This window comes from Pecten maximus, chromosome 6, assembly GCF_902652985.1.
Source record: "Pecten maximus chromosome 6, xPecMax1.1, whole genome shotgun sequence".
Lineage (NCBI taxonomy): Eukaryota > Metazoa > Mollusca > Bivalvia > Pectinida > Pectinidae > Pecten > Pecten maximus.
The window spans coordinates 23,552,133-23,570,978 of NC_047020.1; the positions used below are offsets into that span (position 1 = coordinate 23,552,133).

At 40.7% G+C, this 18,846-nt stretch overlaps 1 protein-coding gene across 3 annotated transcripts in view; it reads left to right on the forward strand.

The window, feature by feature from the left end:
* Positions 1 to 18,846, forward strand: part of LOC117329288 — a 47,456-nt gene that overhangs the window by 12,404 nt on the left and 16,206 nt on the right. For 2 of the 3 annotated variants that reach the window (XM_033887157.1, XM_033887158.1), the window contains exons 2-3: positions 1,389 to 1,532; positions 17,512 to 18,483. In XM_033887157.1, the coding sequence (XP_033743048.1) occupies positions 1,460 to 1,532; positions 17,512 to 18,483 (1,045 nt within the window). In that variant the 5' untranslated portion in view covers positions 1,389 to 1,459. Of the gene's footprint in view, positions 1 to 908; positions 1,533 to 17,511; positions 18,484 to 18,846 lie in introns of those variants that run through there. The other variant, XM_033887159.1, reaches the window with a different exon arrangement.

The window sequence follows — 18,846 nt, forward strand, 5'->3', positions numbered from 1 at the left end:
AGTTTGTAAATGACTTTGGTTATAGTTTTATGTAGTCCCTGTGATATGTAAGCGTCTAAAAGACGTTGATTAAAGTTCTATGTATCTCGAGTCATTGTGATATGTAAGCGTGTAAATGACGTTGATTATAGTTTTACGTATCTCGAGTCCCCGTGATATGTAAGCGTGGAAATGACGTTGATAAGTTGTATGTATCTTGAGTCTCTGTTACATGTAAGCGTGTAAATGACGTTGATTATGATCTTACGTATCTCGAGTCCCTGTGATATGTAAGCGTGCAAATGATGTGATTATAGTTGCAATAAAGCTCCAACTAAATCTGTTCTTTCAAATATATTGTGATGGAAATCATCATCAAAGATAGAAATTAACTATTGAACACGTCTTATTTTCACTTTGAACTTATGCAGTAATTATTTACGAGAATTCATTTACCGGTTGCACCTTGCTCCGTCGGCGTCTTCAAAATGTTTATGAATATTCTACACGTGAAAATAACATTTGAAATGTTCAATTGTCCTTGAAGTGGCTATTAACAACTAAAAGACATTTATCATCCAATGTTTCGCATACCAGATGCCACTAATGGCCCCACGAACGCACTGCTATCTCCATACCTTTTAGAAGTCGTGTAAGACTCCCCATTGCGAAGGTACCCGAGGAACAACGCACCTCGCGCCGTACTCTAGTTTGTCTGTAGTATAGGGTATCAGTAGTGCACATATATAATCGCAAGCACAAAATGATCAATCGATCCTACATTCCAATTATCCCAAACCGTGTTCCCTTTACTTTACAACTTGGTTGTAATGAATGACAGGATTACCTGAGAAAATCCATACACCAGGAGGACACGGGCGACTAGATCGTCCCTCGATCATTGTCAGCGCCATGTCTTAATAACAGTTTGAGATCATGTATGCGAGACACTGGGCTATTTCCCTGAACCTTAATATATATCACAGGAGTGGAATATTGATAAAGAAGTACAGCCTGTACCTGTATTTATAGGTACAAACTTTCGTGTTACACGCGAGTTGAATGGTCACATCCCCGATCCCTCCCCTGGACGCCAACGTAATACCACTAATACTACCGTCACATGTACTGACGATAAGTTAGCCGGTAGGTCTTCCTACATCTACGTATACAGGTACGTGCATGGGGTATTACTGTGTGGTTACACGCGAGATGACAGGTGCACGTTCCGCTCCTTGATTGCTACTAATACTACTGCCGGTGCCCTACGAATAGGGTGTTTCGCTCCAACGCCCGAACACTTAACCATACTACTCGTGTTACGGCTTCAGCTCGGAGCTCAACAGTTAACAAAATTCAAACATGGAGGAAACATTTACGATACAAGTGTGTGTTTACTTTCTCTGCAGTGACGTGTGCTGACCCCCGGGACTTGATTGTGGGATTTACCTCGGAGGGTCGGGAGGTATGAGGCGTCGCCATGACACTGCTGCGGACCCTCCATCTCTGCACATGGATTACCAGTCTATTTCTGCTCCTAACACAAACTCAAGGTAACTTGTCACTATCTTTATATACAAAGTAATTTAAACCTCAGCCTTAATGTGTACGTGTGCACCCCGATACCTTCACTGTCTGGCATGATATATATATATATACTGTAGTAGTGATATTCAAATGAGTTTCCACACATTTACATTAAAATATTACCTCTCGGTAAGTATACCTATTATATAGTTTACACTTTACATAGATTGTCGACGAGCAGAACAGGTAAACACTCAACTACATGTACATGTATACAATATTGATTCCAGGTACTTTATTGCCGGGTGAGTCCTATTGCGATAAATTACCTGGCCAATAGATTAATGTACATACATGTTACGTCTTGGTTTTTCCGACTTCATAAACCACTTTTTTTTATTTTACTACTTTTTAAATTTGCTGTAGGAAAAATCATTAACTTATAAGCCATGAGATTGTGTGCGGCTGTACATGTTTTTCTCGTGCTGGATGGTTGATCTAAGGGAGCAGGAATCCATACGGACAAGTTTGAACAATGATGCACTATTCTTTGTTGATAGACATCTTCTATACCACCCACAAAAATGGTACGATGCCGGATAAAATATTTATCGGTGCAGGCGATAAAGATCGGCCATTACTGGGACCCCTCTGGGACATACATAATACACATCCAGACAATGTAACGTAATCATGACGGACACAGTTGAGTGCATTTTGGGGGGTTTACTAACAACATGAAAGTGTAAATGCAATAATTAAAAAAGAACTTTTAAATTATTGCCATATTTTAAATCTGAACACATTATAGCATTATGGATATTAAAAACCAAAACAATAATACGGGCAGGATTGTTGAAAGCTATGCCTTTGGAAAAGTAAAAGAAAAAAGATGGCTGTCTGGTTTAAGGTAGCTGTCGGATTCGAAATAAAAGATATTATCAAACCTCTTTGATGGGAGCTATGATGGCTGAACGTATTAATATTTAATTCAAAAACGAACGCTGGAGCTCTAGGGAGAACATCTTCCAAACTTTTGAAATAAAATGTGTTATTGAATAATTAATTCGAAACTAATTGTAGAAATTGATAACAATAGTGTCTAGGGATCCTCATAACGTTTGAACTAGAGTTATATTGGATATGTGACGTGTGAATTAGTCATAGAAACAAACACCTGTTCATGTTATAACGACAGCGCGGATGTCTGGGTCCACGTACCCCGACCCCCGGGCAAGGTACAAGCGAGTGTATCTGTACGCAGCCTCCTTACCCCAGATCATATATGTATGTTGTATGTACGAGTGTGTATTGATAAACTAATCTATACCGGCCTCAGTCCCGGGATGATGAATAGTTAATGCGACATTAAAATAGTCAACTGTCTGATACCCTCACATGTACCGATATAATGATCCCGACCCCTCACCTAAATCAATATCCCGATCCTCGTAATTGAAATAGGGTTACAGTATGTTGATAAGTAATTACAAATTACCATTAATATCCAGTTTTGTGAGAAGTCCGTGATAAAACCTCAGATTACCTGATTTCTGCAGTAATAAATTGATTCCATGGGAATCCTTTGAGCTGAAGCCATAGAAGAGGCCATCAAACAGTTTGTATTGAGAATCCTCAGGATTAGTCCGAAACCTTTGACTAAGACTAAAATCCGAATATGGAATTAAAACTACCGTATGCAAATTGGGGCTTCGTGATTAGATGTTATGAAAGCATGCCTTAAAAGTATCATTAAGTCCACATGACAGGGTATATGTCATTCAAACAAAGCCAAGGCAGCAACAATCGGAAATATTTCATGAGACTCCATGTTAATTTTATGTTTGTTTGTTCAAAATTAGAAAGAGCCAAGACCCATTCCTCCTTAGTGGTATTAAAATGTGTCATCACAGGCATTTATTATTGAAATATATAGAGATACTGAGCCTCATTAATAAGATAATACCAATATTCGTTTTATATATTATAATTAATCTTACAATATTATAGATGCACATTGTTATTTACATATCATGGTATCATATTATTTATTACACCCATAGTAAAATTAGCAATCATTTTGTAATATGGAATGTTACTATACATATATCGTCACTGTAATCATCATTTGATCTATTAGGATAGAATGACAGGATATTTTACAACTTGAAAATACCAAATGTAATATCCCTACTCTGAGCTTGTGTACACTATCTTGTCACTTGTAACGAGAAGTTCATAGACATGCCAAAATTGAATACCTTAATCCGAACACGACAATGGTGACGTTAGGGGAAACGTGTGTATGGCTATGTTTTGAACAGCACCTGTCTGGTGCGCGCGTGTTGGAATTTCAGATTAATTGGAAGTAATGCATAATTCAAATACTGTATTGTTGGTATTGTAGACAGGTCCTTGTATCGACGTGAAAGGTCGACCAATCCGTCTACCCGGACAGACTTCCGGCTGAAACACCCGAAATTTAATCCCAGATCATTTTTTGTGAGTGTTCGACTGGTCGTGATGACCGATTTAGACGCTTCCGTGTCCAGTTGGCGCCCTAGAATGTTAACATTGTCAGTGGTCAAGTTCTAGATTGTGTCATTGATAATTTGGGTCATCTCGAGCGCGATTCACACCCCCGGGACAGGTGCAAGTCGTGTCTGTCATGATGAACTAAGAGGGTCTTTGTCCTCTCGTTAAACTAGAGAATTGGAACCTACCCTATGAGTAATGGTGTTTGTTCAGTGGTTTTTGTCCCGTCTGTAGCGTACTGTCATTAAGTGTCACATCTGACTGATGACGGACAAATTGATAGATTCACTGACAGACACGGGTAACGTGTTAATGTAAACATCCTAACTTTGTGACATTTCCAATGAGTTTTTGCAAGTTTAAACGACGTGTCCAGTATACATTATAACACGCACACTCTCCGTTCTATACCCCATCCCCACATGGCAAAGTCCTTTCATTTAGATAATTATACAACTATTCCAGACCTTGATAATTATTATACAACCATTGTAAACCGCGATAATTATTATACAACCATTGTAAACCGCGATAAATATCATACAACCATTGTAAACCGCGATAATTATTATACAACCATTTTAAATCCCGATAAATATTATACAACCATTCTAGACCTGGACGGTATTCAGTTGTAAGACTTTTCTTCAAACCCTGTTAGAGTTTACCATAATATCGCATATTGATAATAAGAGCTAGTTACATCAATGATTGATAATAATGATGGCACCTCTCATTCAGATACAATATTGCAAGGTTGTAAAATTCGAAGTATTTGATTTGAAGATTTTCGAGATTCTTTGTTCTTTCGTAATTAAAGAATTGGGAGAAAAGACGTGAAATTATTCAGAAAAAGAGTGTAATCTTTCTTAACAACTTGTTGGCATTTCTTTTTCAAACAAATTAGTAATTGCACGACACCCCTAGTGTGAATTTTCTATGCTTTAGTTCACCACTAATTAAAATGAGAACTAATTACAATACCGGAAGAAATATTGCTGTTCAAGAATAATGTAATATTGTCATCCAATATTGATTGGGAGGTTGAAAAAACCTGCCGTGCAAAATGTTTTATTTCTGTAAAATATTCAAAAACTACAAAATGCACACAGAAAGTGCCATTTTCTAATTTGTTGTTTCTAGTGACAAAATTAAGCATGATCTGATAATCCCATTTCACATGTTTCTACTATTGAAAACTTGGAAACGGTAAAAACATTTTCAGAACCGTTTTATAAACAAAATCCGTGAAGTTATGTTTGTGTATTTTTTCGAAAATAACTGAAACATTATCCATGAATGTTTCTGTAAATAATTTTGCTATCATAAATTACAATTATATTTTAATAGACAAATCAACCGCATATGTAACGAACACAATCGTTTTATACTCTCACTTTCAGATCTGGTTTTCCTTATTTTTCTGTCTCTAACATCACTGACGCGTGACGAGTTATATAAGGACGGAACAGCTGTATCGGTGGACTTCTTCATTCATTAATCGTCCTACACTGTTTCTATTCCTAAATTCATATTTAAACGTTGGATTCCCCTGTGTGTATTTTTTACAGTCCTTAAATATTGATATAACGGTTGTATACAGAAACTCTTTTATGAATGACACAAATTTCCGACCCACCGTCATTGTTTTGTTGGGACCCAGTGTTTTGTTCTATTGCGTAGACGACGAGAAAAAATTGTATGAAAACCAATGGATTTGAAATGTGCGTATGTTATTACACAAAGGCAGGCTGGCGTAACCGTTGTTGTCGGTACCATGAAGTAGGCGAGCATGGATTGAATGAGTGATAGGACCAGTTACATCTGCTCATATGACTAACCACAGCAAGTGTCGCCAACTTTAAATTTCATTAAAGTATTTGTCACAGATGATAAAATGCACGTGTATGTTATATAATTGTTATACGCAGTTACAACAGCATCATGCTATTTGTTTCTGGTTACAAGTCAAATTGGTCGCCATACGCTCATGCAACAATTTTAGTAGGACTGTGCACGTCTTTGATTAATTTTAAATGACTGCTTGCCGAGATCAAAGTACATGTATCTGTAAATATCAATAATTTGTCCTCGGGTTCTCTTAGGATGCTTGGTCCTTGATCGTCAACGAGGCTTTTACATTAACGATGCTGATACTCCCATAGACCCGACTGGTCTTATTACATTGTTTCCCCGTGTCTTCGTATTTCTAATTAGATTTTAAATGAATATATATATAAGGATTATTAATGCAGTGGGCTGTTCAATCGGTCAATATCGGTATCATTCGTAGGTACGGAATTAACCGATGTTTGACGAGTGCTAGAAGGATCAATTGTCGGAATGGGTAGGAACGTGGACGTTACTGATCAGTCACGTGATTAAACTATTATCATCAGTTTCATGTAATGTGGAGTTAAGTTGGAAGTGACATCACTATGGACGGTGGATCGATCTCCGATTCTGCGCATTGGTTTCAAGGAAAATCATCACGACTATTGTTGAACACTTTGCTTGATGGTCAGCAGTGACCTTTAGCTAGCGTAAACAAGATATATATTTTATTTTTTAAATCAAAATATCTTTCTTTCAACAGAGCTTGATTTCACTTAACTATAAAAAGCAGCATGCACATGCACAGTTGGGTTTTCTTATCTGAATGAACATTCCCAGGAAAAACTTTATAGTTGGAAGTATTCCAAAGTAAAACAAGAGATGCATTACGTTTTCTGTATCAAAACAGACAACACAGACGAATATCGGTACTCAGCGCCTGGACGGTCTCTCTAGATATTACGTCAAACGCTAGCGATTTCTCACAAAAAATCGTGGAAACTGTCCAAGTCAAAATACGATTGAAGATAATTCGGGTTAATCAATGATTCATGTGTTGAAAACAGGGGTACTGGAAGCCCTAATGACCCTATACCCACACTCTAGTGTACTGGTAGCCCTAATGGTCCTATACCCACACTCTAGTGTACTGGTAGTCCTAATGACCCTATACCCACACTCTAGTGTACTGGTAGTCCTAATGACCCTATACCCACACTCTAGTGTACTGGTAGTCCTAATGGCCCTATACCCACACTCTAGTGTACTGGTAGTCCTAATGACCCTATACCCACACTCTAGTGTACTGGTAGTCCTAATGACCCTATACCCACACTCTAGTGTACTGGTAGTCCTGGTGACCCTATACCCACACTCTAGTGTACTGGTAGTCCTAATGACCCTATACCCACACTCTAGTGTACTGGTAGCCCTGATGGCCCTATACCCACACTCTAGTGTACTGGTAGCCCTAGTGACCCTATACCCACACTCTAGTGTACTGGTAGCCCTGATGGCCCTATACCCACACTCTAGTGTACTGGTAGCCCTAGTGACCCTATACCCACACTCTAGTGTACTGGTAGCCCTAATGACCCTATACCCACACTCTAGTGTACTGGTAGCCCTAATGACCCTATACCCACACTCTAGTGTACTGGTAGCCCTAGTGACCCTATACCCACACTCTAGTGTACTGGTAGCCCTAGTGACCCTATACCCACACTCTAGTGTACTGGTAGTCCTAATGACCCTATACCCACACTCTAGTGTACTGGTAGCCCTGATGGCCCTATACCCACACTCTAGTGTACTGGTAGCCCTGGTGACCCTATACCCACACTCTAGTGTACTGGTAGTCCTAATGACCCTATACCCACACTCTAGTGTACTGGTAGCCCTAATGACCCTATACCCACACTCTAGTGTACTGGTAGCCCTAATGGTCCTATACCCACACTCTAGTGTACTGGTAGCTCTAATGACCCTATACCCACACTCTAGTGTACTGGTAGCCCTAATGGCCCTATACCCACACTCTAGTGTACTGGTAGCCCTAATGACCCTATACCCACACTCTAGTGTACTGGTAGCCCTAATGGCCCTATACCCACACTCTAGTGTACTGGTAGTCCTAATGACCCTATACCCACACTCTAGTGTACTGGTAGCCCTAATGGCCCTATACCCACACTCTAGTGTACTGGTAGCCCTAATGACCCTATACCCACACTCTAGTGTACTGGTAGTCCTAATGGCCCTATACCCACACTCTAGTGTACTGGTAGTCCTAATGACCCTATACCCACACTCTAGTGTACTGGTAGCCCTAATGGCCCTATACCCACACTCTAGTGTACTGGTAGTCCTAATGACCCTATACCCACACTCTAGTGTACTGGTAGCCCTAATGGCCCTATACCCACACTCTAGTGTACTGGTAGCCCTAATGACCCTATACCCACACTCTAGTGTACTGGTAGCCCTAATGGCCCTATACCCACACTCTAGTGTACTGGTAGTCCTAATGACCCTATACCCACACTCTAGTGTACTGGTAGCCCTAATGGCCCTATACCCACACTCTAGTGTACTGGTAGCCCTAATGACCCTGTACCCACACTCTAGTGTACTGGTAGCCCTAATGACCCTATACCCACACTCTAGTGTACTGGTAGCCCCGATGACCCTATACCCACACTCTAGTGTACTGGTAGCCCTAATGGTCCTATACCCACACTCTAGTGTACTGGTAGCCCTAATGACCCTATACCCACACTCTAGTGTACTGGTAGCCCTGATGACCCTCTACCCACACTCTAGTGTACTGGTAGCCCTCATGGTCCAATACCCACACTCTAGTGTACTGGTAGCCCTCATGGTCCAATACCCACACTCTAGTGTACTGGTAGCCCTCATGGTCCAATACCCACACTCTAGTGTACTGGTAGCCCTAATGACCCTATACCCACACTCTAGTGTACTGGTAGCCCTAATGGTCCTATACCCACACTCTAGTGTACTGGTAGCCCCGATGGTCCTATACCCACACTCTAATGTACTGGTAGCCCTAATGGCCCTATACCCACACTCTAGTGTACTGGTAGCCCTAATGACCCTATACCCACACTCTAGTGTACTGGTAGCCCTAATGACCCTATACCCACACTCTAGTGTACTGGTAGCCCCGATGACCCTATACCCACACTCTAGTGTACTGGTAGCCCTAATGGTCCTATACCCACACTCTAGTGTACTGGTAGCCCTAATGACCCTATACCCACACTCTAGTGTACTGGTAGCCCTAATGGTCCTATACCCACACTCTAGTGTACTGGTAGCCCTAATGACCCTATACCCACACTCTAGTGTACTGGTAGCCCTAATGACCCTATACCCACACTCTAGTGTACTGGTAGCCCTGGTGACCCTATACCCACACTCTAGTGTACTGGTAGCCCTAATGGTCCTATACCCACACTCTAGTGTACTGGTAGCCCCGATGGTCCTATACCCACACTCTAATGTACTGGTAGCCCTAATGGTCCTATACCCACACTCTAGTGTACTGGTAGCCCTAATGGTCCTATACCCACACTCTAGTGTACTGGTAGCCCTGATGGCCCTATACCCACACTCTAGTGTACTGGTAGCCCTAATGACCCTATACCCACACTCTAGTGTACTGGTAGTCCTTATGACCCTATACCCACACTCTAGTGTACTGGTAGTCCTTATGACCCTATACCCACACTCTAGTGTACCGGTAGTCCTAATGGCCCTATACCCACACTCTAATGTACTGGTAGCCCTGATGACCCTATACCAACACTCTAGTGTACTGGTAGCCCTGGTGGTCCTATACCCACACTCTAGTGTACTGGTAGCCCTAATGACCCTGTACCCACACTCTAGTGTACTGGTAGCCCTAATGACCCTATACCCACACTCTAGTGTACTGGTAGCCCTAATGACCCTATACCCACTCTCTAGTGTACTGGTAGCCCTGATGACCCTGTACCCACACTCTAGTGTACTGGTAGCCCTAATGGCCCTATACCCACACTCTAGTGTACTGGTAACCCTAGTGACCCTATACCCACACTCTAGTGTACTGGTAGTCCTAATGACCCTATACCCACACTCTAGTGTACTGGTAGCCCTAATGGCCCTATACCCACACTCTAGTGTACTGGTAGCCCTAATGACCCTATACCCACACTCTAGTGTACTGGTAGCCCTAATGACCCTATACCCACACTCTAGTGTACTGGTAGCCCTGATGGCCCTATACCCACACTCTAGTGTACTGGTAGCCATAATGACCCTATACCCACACTCTAGTGTACTGGTAGCCCTCATGGTCCAATACCCACACTCTAGTGTACTGGTAGCCCTGATGGTCCTATACCCACTCTCTAGTGTACTGGTAGCCCTGATGGTCCAATACCCACACTCTAGTGTACTGGTAGCCCTAATGACCCTATACCCACACTCTAGTGTACTGGTAGCCCTGATGACCCTATACCCACACTCTAGTGTACTGGTGGCCCTGATGACCCTATACCCACCTTCTTAATTCAAAAACACATCTACTTTCTTTAGGCCCTTAATGGGTTGGGATATTCATATTCAAATTCATTTTATTCTCTTTTCACATATTGACATGATGTATAGAGAAAACATATTTACAACATAATATATACAATGAAAGTAGATCTGAAAACCTGTGTATGTTGTCTCGGGTAGGGGAAGGTTGATGTAGTGAAGACACATCTGTTAACTCATGTGACAAGTATATGGTGTTATATACACCTGGCCCCCGTATGTTTACCGAGTCTCATTGTTACTAATCTCTTATGAAAGACCTATGTATCACACCATTGGTAGTGGTCCTCAATTTAAAAATACTCATCGTAAATACGACTGAGAGATAAGTAAATATAAAAATTACATGTTTATATATAAACGTCGTAAAAAGATTGAGCTATCTGTTTAACCGCTGTAGAAGAGACCCATTGTATCGCCGCTGTAGATAGTATTGAATGTACGGTGTGTGATCGTTTCCCACTAGGAGCGCAGTGTCAAGCCATCCAGTTAATTTGGAGTATTCGTGTGCAATCGTTCATACCCCATCTAAAGGTCTTCGGTATTAAGATAAGCTCGGATACTTGGGGCATGCCTTTGATATACCATTCGTGTAAAACCCCTTCGCCTCGTCATAGTTAGACGGGGTCACAAACATCAATGGCGGAGGTCGGGAAGATACGGGGTCTTTGACAGTCATTTCCGGTTCACCTGTTTGTTTTTAACCGAATGATGTCTTCAGATCATAAATCATGCACACATTAGTTTACACTGCTGTTTACACACGTTTAATATTTTGTATATTTGAATTTATTGGGTTTTTATTTCTATTAAGAAACATTATTTCTTTTTCATTCTTCTCTCAAGATGACATGGCGGCACTTCCGGTAATTTAATGTAGTGACAATTACGTTATTGCTGGATCAAAGGTTTCGGTTGATAATGGCTGACAGGTGTTCGGTTAGAACGTTAGTATAGTAATCTTCTTTACCTCGGCATAATAAGATAACCCTCAACATATTAATACCAGTATTCATTTTGCTAAAGGCGTATAGATGTGGTGATTCGACTTCAAACGAGAAAAAAAATCAATAACCGCACCATCAAATGTATTAATTTTCAAAATGGTACGAATTGTACACATGAACGACACACACATGGAATGTCTTTTGTGATGTCTTTGAACAGGTAATAATACATCTTAAGAAGCGGATGTTTTGTTACGTTTTTAATATCTTGGCTCTGTACTAGCTTTGACCAGTTAATATTCTCGCAACACATGATCGAATATTCCCCCCGGAGTATCCTTATTTCCATTTCGCCCCCCCCCCCCCCCCCCCCCCCCCCCCCCCTCTTCCCCCAAACAACTTATATTTAGTTCGAAGAGAACGGACATAGATATTCTGTTACTTGTTTTTACCAGAGACGCAATGTTCCTCAGGTAACCCATAATGTAGGTAACTAGACACTGTAATCACATACATTTTGTATACGCAAGTATAAAATGCTGAGCGCTAATCAGGAGAAGCAACTACCATTTTTATAAACTCTGGTATGTCTCGGCAAGGGGACCGAACTCAAAGCCATTCTCACAGGGGCAAAAGCTCACATAAAGGCCAAAAGTGAGACAGTCTTATGGGAGACATTAGGAAAAGTTGCTAGAAAGAAGAGAAAATATAAAATCCCAACTTAAGTCGCCTTTTATTATACAATTTGGCAGCAGGGACAATCCTTACGTTCTGGCTGCAAAACAGGAAATGAGGGTTAAAATAGATGAAAGTGAGAGTCAGACCATATAAAGCATGCCTCTTGGGACTTATGTACACGAAGAAGTCATCCCCCTGGATACGACATTCAACTCTGTTCACACAGGTGTCTTTGTGACATGCCCAAACCCTATCAGGTAACTGTGGCGTCTAGTTTGGGATCCGAACAGAATAAGAAATTTCGTTTGGTGCACGCAGTTTAAAGGAAGAAAGAAACAAAACAAAACAAAAAAGAAAAAGGAAACCAAAACCATTGATTATATAATGTGATCTTTATGTTTTCCTTTTCTGACATTTGTCTTTATTCAGCCGTTTTAAGTAGTTTTCTAGTGTAACATTGTGACTGTATAGTCAGTATGCCCCTAGGTCCACTTTCTCCCTATGGATTATAGTGTAACATCGTGTATAGTCAGTACGCCCCTAGGTCCCCTTTCTCCCTATGGATTATAGTGTAACATCGTGTATAGTCAGTATGCCCCAAGGTCCCCTTTCTCCCTATGGTTTATAGTGTAACATCGTGTATAGTCAGTATGCCCCTAGGTCTCCTTTCTCCCTATGTAATATAATGTAACATCGTGTATAGTCAGTATGCCCCTAGGTCCCCTTTCTGCCTATAGATTATAGTGTAACATCGTGTATAGTCAGTATGCCCCTAGGTCTCCTTTCTCCCTATGGTTTATGGTGTAACATCGTGTATAGTCAGTATGCCCCTAGGTCCCCTTTCTCCCTATGGTTTATGGTGTAACATCGTGTATAGTCAGTATGCCCCTTGGTCTCCATTCTCCCTATGTATTATGGTGTAACATCATGTATAGTCAGTATGCCCCTTGGTCTCCACTCTCCCTATGGTTTATGGTGTAACATCGTGTATAGTCAGTATGCCCCTAGGTCCACTTTCTCCCTATGGATTATAGTGTAACATCGTGTATAGTCAGTACGCCCCTAGGTCCACTTTCTCCCTATGGATTATAGTGTAACATCGTGTATAGTCAGTATGCCCCTAGGTCTCCTTTCTCCCTATGTATTATAATGTAACATCGTGTATAGTCAGTATGCCCCTAGGTCTCACTTTCTCCCTATGGTTTATAGTGTAACATCGTGTATAGTCAGTATGCCCCTAGGTCTCCATTCTCCCTATGGTTTATGGTGTAACATCGTGTATAGTCAGTATGCCCCTAGGTCTCCATTCTCCCTATGGTTTATGGTGTAACATCGTGTATAGTCAGTATGCCCCTAGGTCCACTTTCTCCCTATGGATTATGGTGTAACATCGTGTATAGTCAGTATGCCCCTAGGTCCACTTTCTCCCTATGGTTTATAGTGTAACATCGTGTATAGTCAGTATGCCCCTAGGTCCACTTTCTCCCTATGTATTATAATGTAACATCGTGTATAGTCAGTATGCCCCTAGGTCCACTTTCTCCCTATGGATTATGGTGTAACATCGTGTATAGTCAGTATGCCCCTAGGTCCCCCTTCTCCCTATGGTTTATGGTATGTTACACTAAGCTCGGTTGAAATAGAGGCAGTCGGTGCCTCCTAGACATCCGTCCCCGTACGACTTGTTTGGCTGAAGGATTTTAAATCTAAGCCATACGATACTCTACATGGACAGTAAACGTTCAGAAACGACGATCAAAATATCCTAACGCTCAAAAATTAGATAATTACCCAATTTGAGTAAGTGCCCGTTCTTATACGGACCAGCCTGAAATGTAACGTAAAACTTGTGGGGTATTTAACCTGCACGAAAAATGTTTCCTCTTGAAATGCTAAGGAAATGGTGTCGATTTCAAGAAAATATTGCGACAATTATTCGCGGTCTGTAGAGCCAGAGCTCGTAATCTGTATAAATCAATGTCCCAAAGAAGTGTTTAACGATCTCGTGCTCACCCGGGCAACGTCGATAGTTGAGAGTGTGGACAAACTAAAAGGTTTACATAGTAATAATCAGGGCTAGTTAATTGTTATCGCTGTTTGTCCTGTTAGGTAAGAGTTCAGAAAAGAAAAAACATTGTCATTCTGAGGATTGTCTGGAACCCTTTATTTGTTTACATTCCGGATAGGATCATTATTTTAATGGTCTCTTATTACATCTGCTCATCCGTCAAGGAGGAGACCCGGGCTGTAAATTTAAAGGAGGGTGACTGCATGTTGGGCTGTTACAGACCTACCTTTTTAAATAGAGCAATTGAAGCACCAACAATAAACTTGTACATATGAAACTCTCGGTGGTCGGGACGGAGAGCGCGATTGGTCTCGCTGTTGGAGGAAATCGGAGTGCCCGGAGAAACCCACGTGGTCGCATACCTTTCCATGTCCGATCGCATACCTTTCCATGTCCGATCGGAGAATCCAATCCCGGTCGCGTAGATGAAATGCAATTGCGTCACTACTGCGCCAACCGAATACCCCGGTGTGGAGCGTGTACCGTGTTAAATGTAACTTTCTTTATAACGACGACAGTTTTATTCCGGTTTAACATATTCTACGGATTAATATGATCTATACTTAATAACTTTGTATCTACAGTATATTGTTGTGACATCTCACGCGTTGGTGTGACGAAGTGTTCGCCTCCGTGAGTGAGACTTGGGTTTTTTCCCGCCCGAACGAGGAGGGTTTCTTTTCTTCGAGTTGCGAGTTGCGAGTTACAAAATGCGAGTTGTGAGTAACAAAATGCAAGTTGCAAAATGCGAGTTGCGAGTTACAAAATGCGAGTTGCAAGAACTCGCAACTGACAAAAAGTAAACCTCCTGAACGAGACATGAATACTGTAGTGGGTCGACTGGTTTGCCCGTTGTCAGTATAATGTGACCTGATGGGGTGTTCTGTTGGTTGTCTTCGGCAGTATTCTCCAGTGAGGTAGCACTATAAGTCGACGTTAGTTCTACGCTATCATAATAGCCTCTGATCGCCTGAAACATTTCGAGCCATGCCTTTTGTTCTTTGATGCATCGAAATGAAACTTGGGCATTAAGTATCGAACAGGCTCTGTAAGTTGAACAGAAAATTCAGCATTGTCAACAAAATGGCTGACATGTCGTGGCTTCTGATTTAGATATTGTCAGATTTTGAATGAAAAAAATGGTGTGTATGTAGACTATAACACCAGAACACCAGAAATATAATTCAGACGTCCGTGTTCTGATTGGACAAAATGACAGCTATTTGATGGCATATGTTTGACAATCTGACTAATATTCAATGTTCGATTTAACTCCATTCCTACGGAGGTAAATTGAGCATTGGACTTATTCTGGTAGTATGTCGAAACTTAAATGTTTAATTTCCATCGAATTTGGTATTTAGCTGTATTATGACTGATAGAAAAATATGATGGCTTCTATTAGCTTCAATAGAGACTGCTGATGTCGTTTGGGGACTTATGTAATTGGCTGCGTTATCATTAGAACTTTCTCGTTCGTTTTAGTAATGGATCTGTAATAGAATTTTAACCACGACAAAACATAAACACCTTTAATTGTCCGAGGATGGATTATTGGACTTCAGATAATAAGAAACCTTAGACTACTACAATAAGTACTTTGTTTTAGTGTCTATAGGTGTTAAACGTCCCCGCAACACCCAGCGTCACATGACGACGGATGTTTTAAAAGTATTTCCGGTATAACGAATTCAACTTAATAAATCTCATGTAGTTGTCTTATATTGAGGCATGTATTCTTTAACGTTTGGTCATGAAAAATGAATACGAAATTATGATTGAAACTTCTCCTTCAACAGGCAGACATACACACTATCATGTATCAGACAATCCTTTGAATCTGAATTCATGAAACATACTTTTATGTTATTAAAACATGTACCCCTTGGTTAAGTTACAATGTATATCATCATGTTCCTTGACTGGAAACACGTGTACAATTTCGCTTGGCCTAATCTTTTAGTTTGAGTGTACTTAGAAACATTATACTGACCTTGGTCTATAATTACGAGATATTCTGACCTTGGTCTATAATTATGAGATATTCTGACCTTGGTCTATAATTACGAGATATTCTGACCTTGGTCTATAATTACGAGATATTCTGACCTTGGTCTATAATTACGAGATATTCTGACCTTGGTCTATAATTACGAGATATTCTGACCTTGGTCTATAATTACGAGATATTCTGACCTTGGTCTATAATTACGATATATTCCTCCACTACATAAATTAATATCGATGCGAGAGGATGCATATAATCAAGTAATTGTGGTATTTTTATCATAACAATTGAAATAAGCCATTTAATTGTTATTGTAAAAAGCAATTGGGCGTTTGGAAAGTCGATTTATACACCTTATATTCTGCTATTACGGCCTTGCGGCCTTTCAGCTGACGAGTTTGTACATCCAAGTCTCCCTCCATATATATATATTCTGTGGAAGTTTATCACGTGATTATGGACGATATACGACTTTCTCCCCACCACAGTATAATAGAAATATTGCCCCTAACTGTAATAGTTCGTGTTGATATATTAGGAGTCAGGTGGCCTGGCGAACAATAAATCGTTGGGGTTCGACTCGTCTGTATTGTGATGGACTGTTACACTCGGATGTTAATAGGACCATTTACGAGGAAGAAAGAATAATGAGCATGTGATATCTTGTATTTCTTTTAATGCAATAGAGCTAATTAATTAAGATTCCAGACCGACGTATGTGAAAATCCATCTACGAGTATTAACTGATGCTACCACAAAACTTCCATATAAACATGTTTTTTGTGTTTTTTTTCTTGCTATACCAGATACAGCAAAACTATGCCGATGATTCTGTATTTAATGACACTCTCTTCTATGCATTTTCTTTATTAAAAGTCCTCTTACTCTATATATACAATGTATATCATACCCAAGGGTTCTGCTGTCGATTTACCTTATGTTCCAAACATAGATAATATGTTATTCTTGATTTCTAACGCCAATATTTTCCTCTGGGGAACCTTTCTACGACGTCATATGCAGGGATACGTAATATGTGCATTATGCAGATCGTATGTATACTCGGAAATCGATTTTCAATATGATAGATCAATAGTTCTGAGAAACAAATACATAGAATGAGGTTAATCTGGAAATAATTGTCTTTAAATCACAAACAAACATTGAGCATTGAAAAATGACAACAATATTTACAAGTGACATGAATTTTGGCCCATTTCAAGGTTTCGTTTTGTATTTTAAAGCCATAACTTCCTGAATCACATAATTGTTTGTTGCTTAATTAACGGTTTTTTATGTATATATATATATTTGTGTTATATTTCTAGGGTCCCAGTACCGGATATCCGTTCCAGAGGAATATATTGCCTTCATGGGGGATCTCACAATAACGTACAGTGTACCAATCAATGTGTCCATGCCCAACGCCTTCATACGGGTACTTTTCTATGGCGTCAAAGGACGACGGGAGATCACCACCATCAAGCTTTCCGTAGGACAGTCAACCGGAAGTGGGCGCGTTACATGTGGAGTAATAGAAGTTGCCGGTCGCCATCTTTTGGAAATGTATATGTATTTAGACGGACCGTTATTGACATCCAAGGAATTTACCGTGAGGTGGCCGGAATTCCATTTATATCTTCCTGAAAGACATATAGCTCAGACGACGGAAGTGAAACTTCGGTATACATCGGAAGCTAAGTGTGTTCCTCTGTTGGAGCAGTATTCGTTCCAGATAGATTTGGAATATAGACCGGAAAATCAGTTCGATCCTTCCTATTACACCACAGAGCCAAGAGTGCTTCATTCGGAGCCAGTGCTTGATATTTCCCAGGCGATAACAAATATATCTTACACTTGTGGTAGTTTTGACTTTAAAGGCAGCTATAGAGCGTTTTTACGCAACAGTTACAACAGAAACTTGACCGTTGCTAGGAGTAACGTAATGGACGTCCGATGGAGTGACGCATATGACGTTCGGATATCCTCTTCCAGTATTCACCCGTGCCAGGGTCACCTAGCGGTGTTGTATGAACACCCGCAGTGTTCCGGTACACATGATAAAATCCGGATGTACGTGTTACGTCGTGACCTATCTGGGTCACTAGCAGCCCCCCTGGAGCGGGTTTACGTCACAGAGAGACACGCCCACCCCGATAAGACGTATGTTGTATTCAAGTGCAATTTGTTTCCAATGGACGTCACAGCAGTCGGATTCTGCTTCGTCTACGTCACCATGTCGAACACCGACCTCGTGGTGGAGCAACACAGCTCCTGTGTATCGGCGCACGAGGGAGCAGGTAAAGAAGGGGGTATGGAGGGGTTAGGTGTTGATTGACGGGATGTTGCCATTATTCTTATATAGTCCAGATAGCTGCCATGGCAAAAATTGTTTAGAAAAAATCCTAAAGTAATATTCGCCTGACTCTGTATATTATTTGTTCTCTGAAGATCCTTAAACTAAGGGAGACCATAGTAGAGAATGTGCTAGAGAATGTGCTATGTCTACCATTAGTGATTCAACCTCTAAAACGAAGGGATTACAAGGTGCCATGCCATATAGAATGTTCTTCAGGTCATCCATTTCATTGATTTCAAGTGTCAAAAAAATCCTAGCAAATCAGTTTTACGGAAATAAATGTCATAAATAACTTACTACCAGT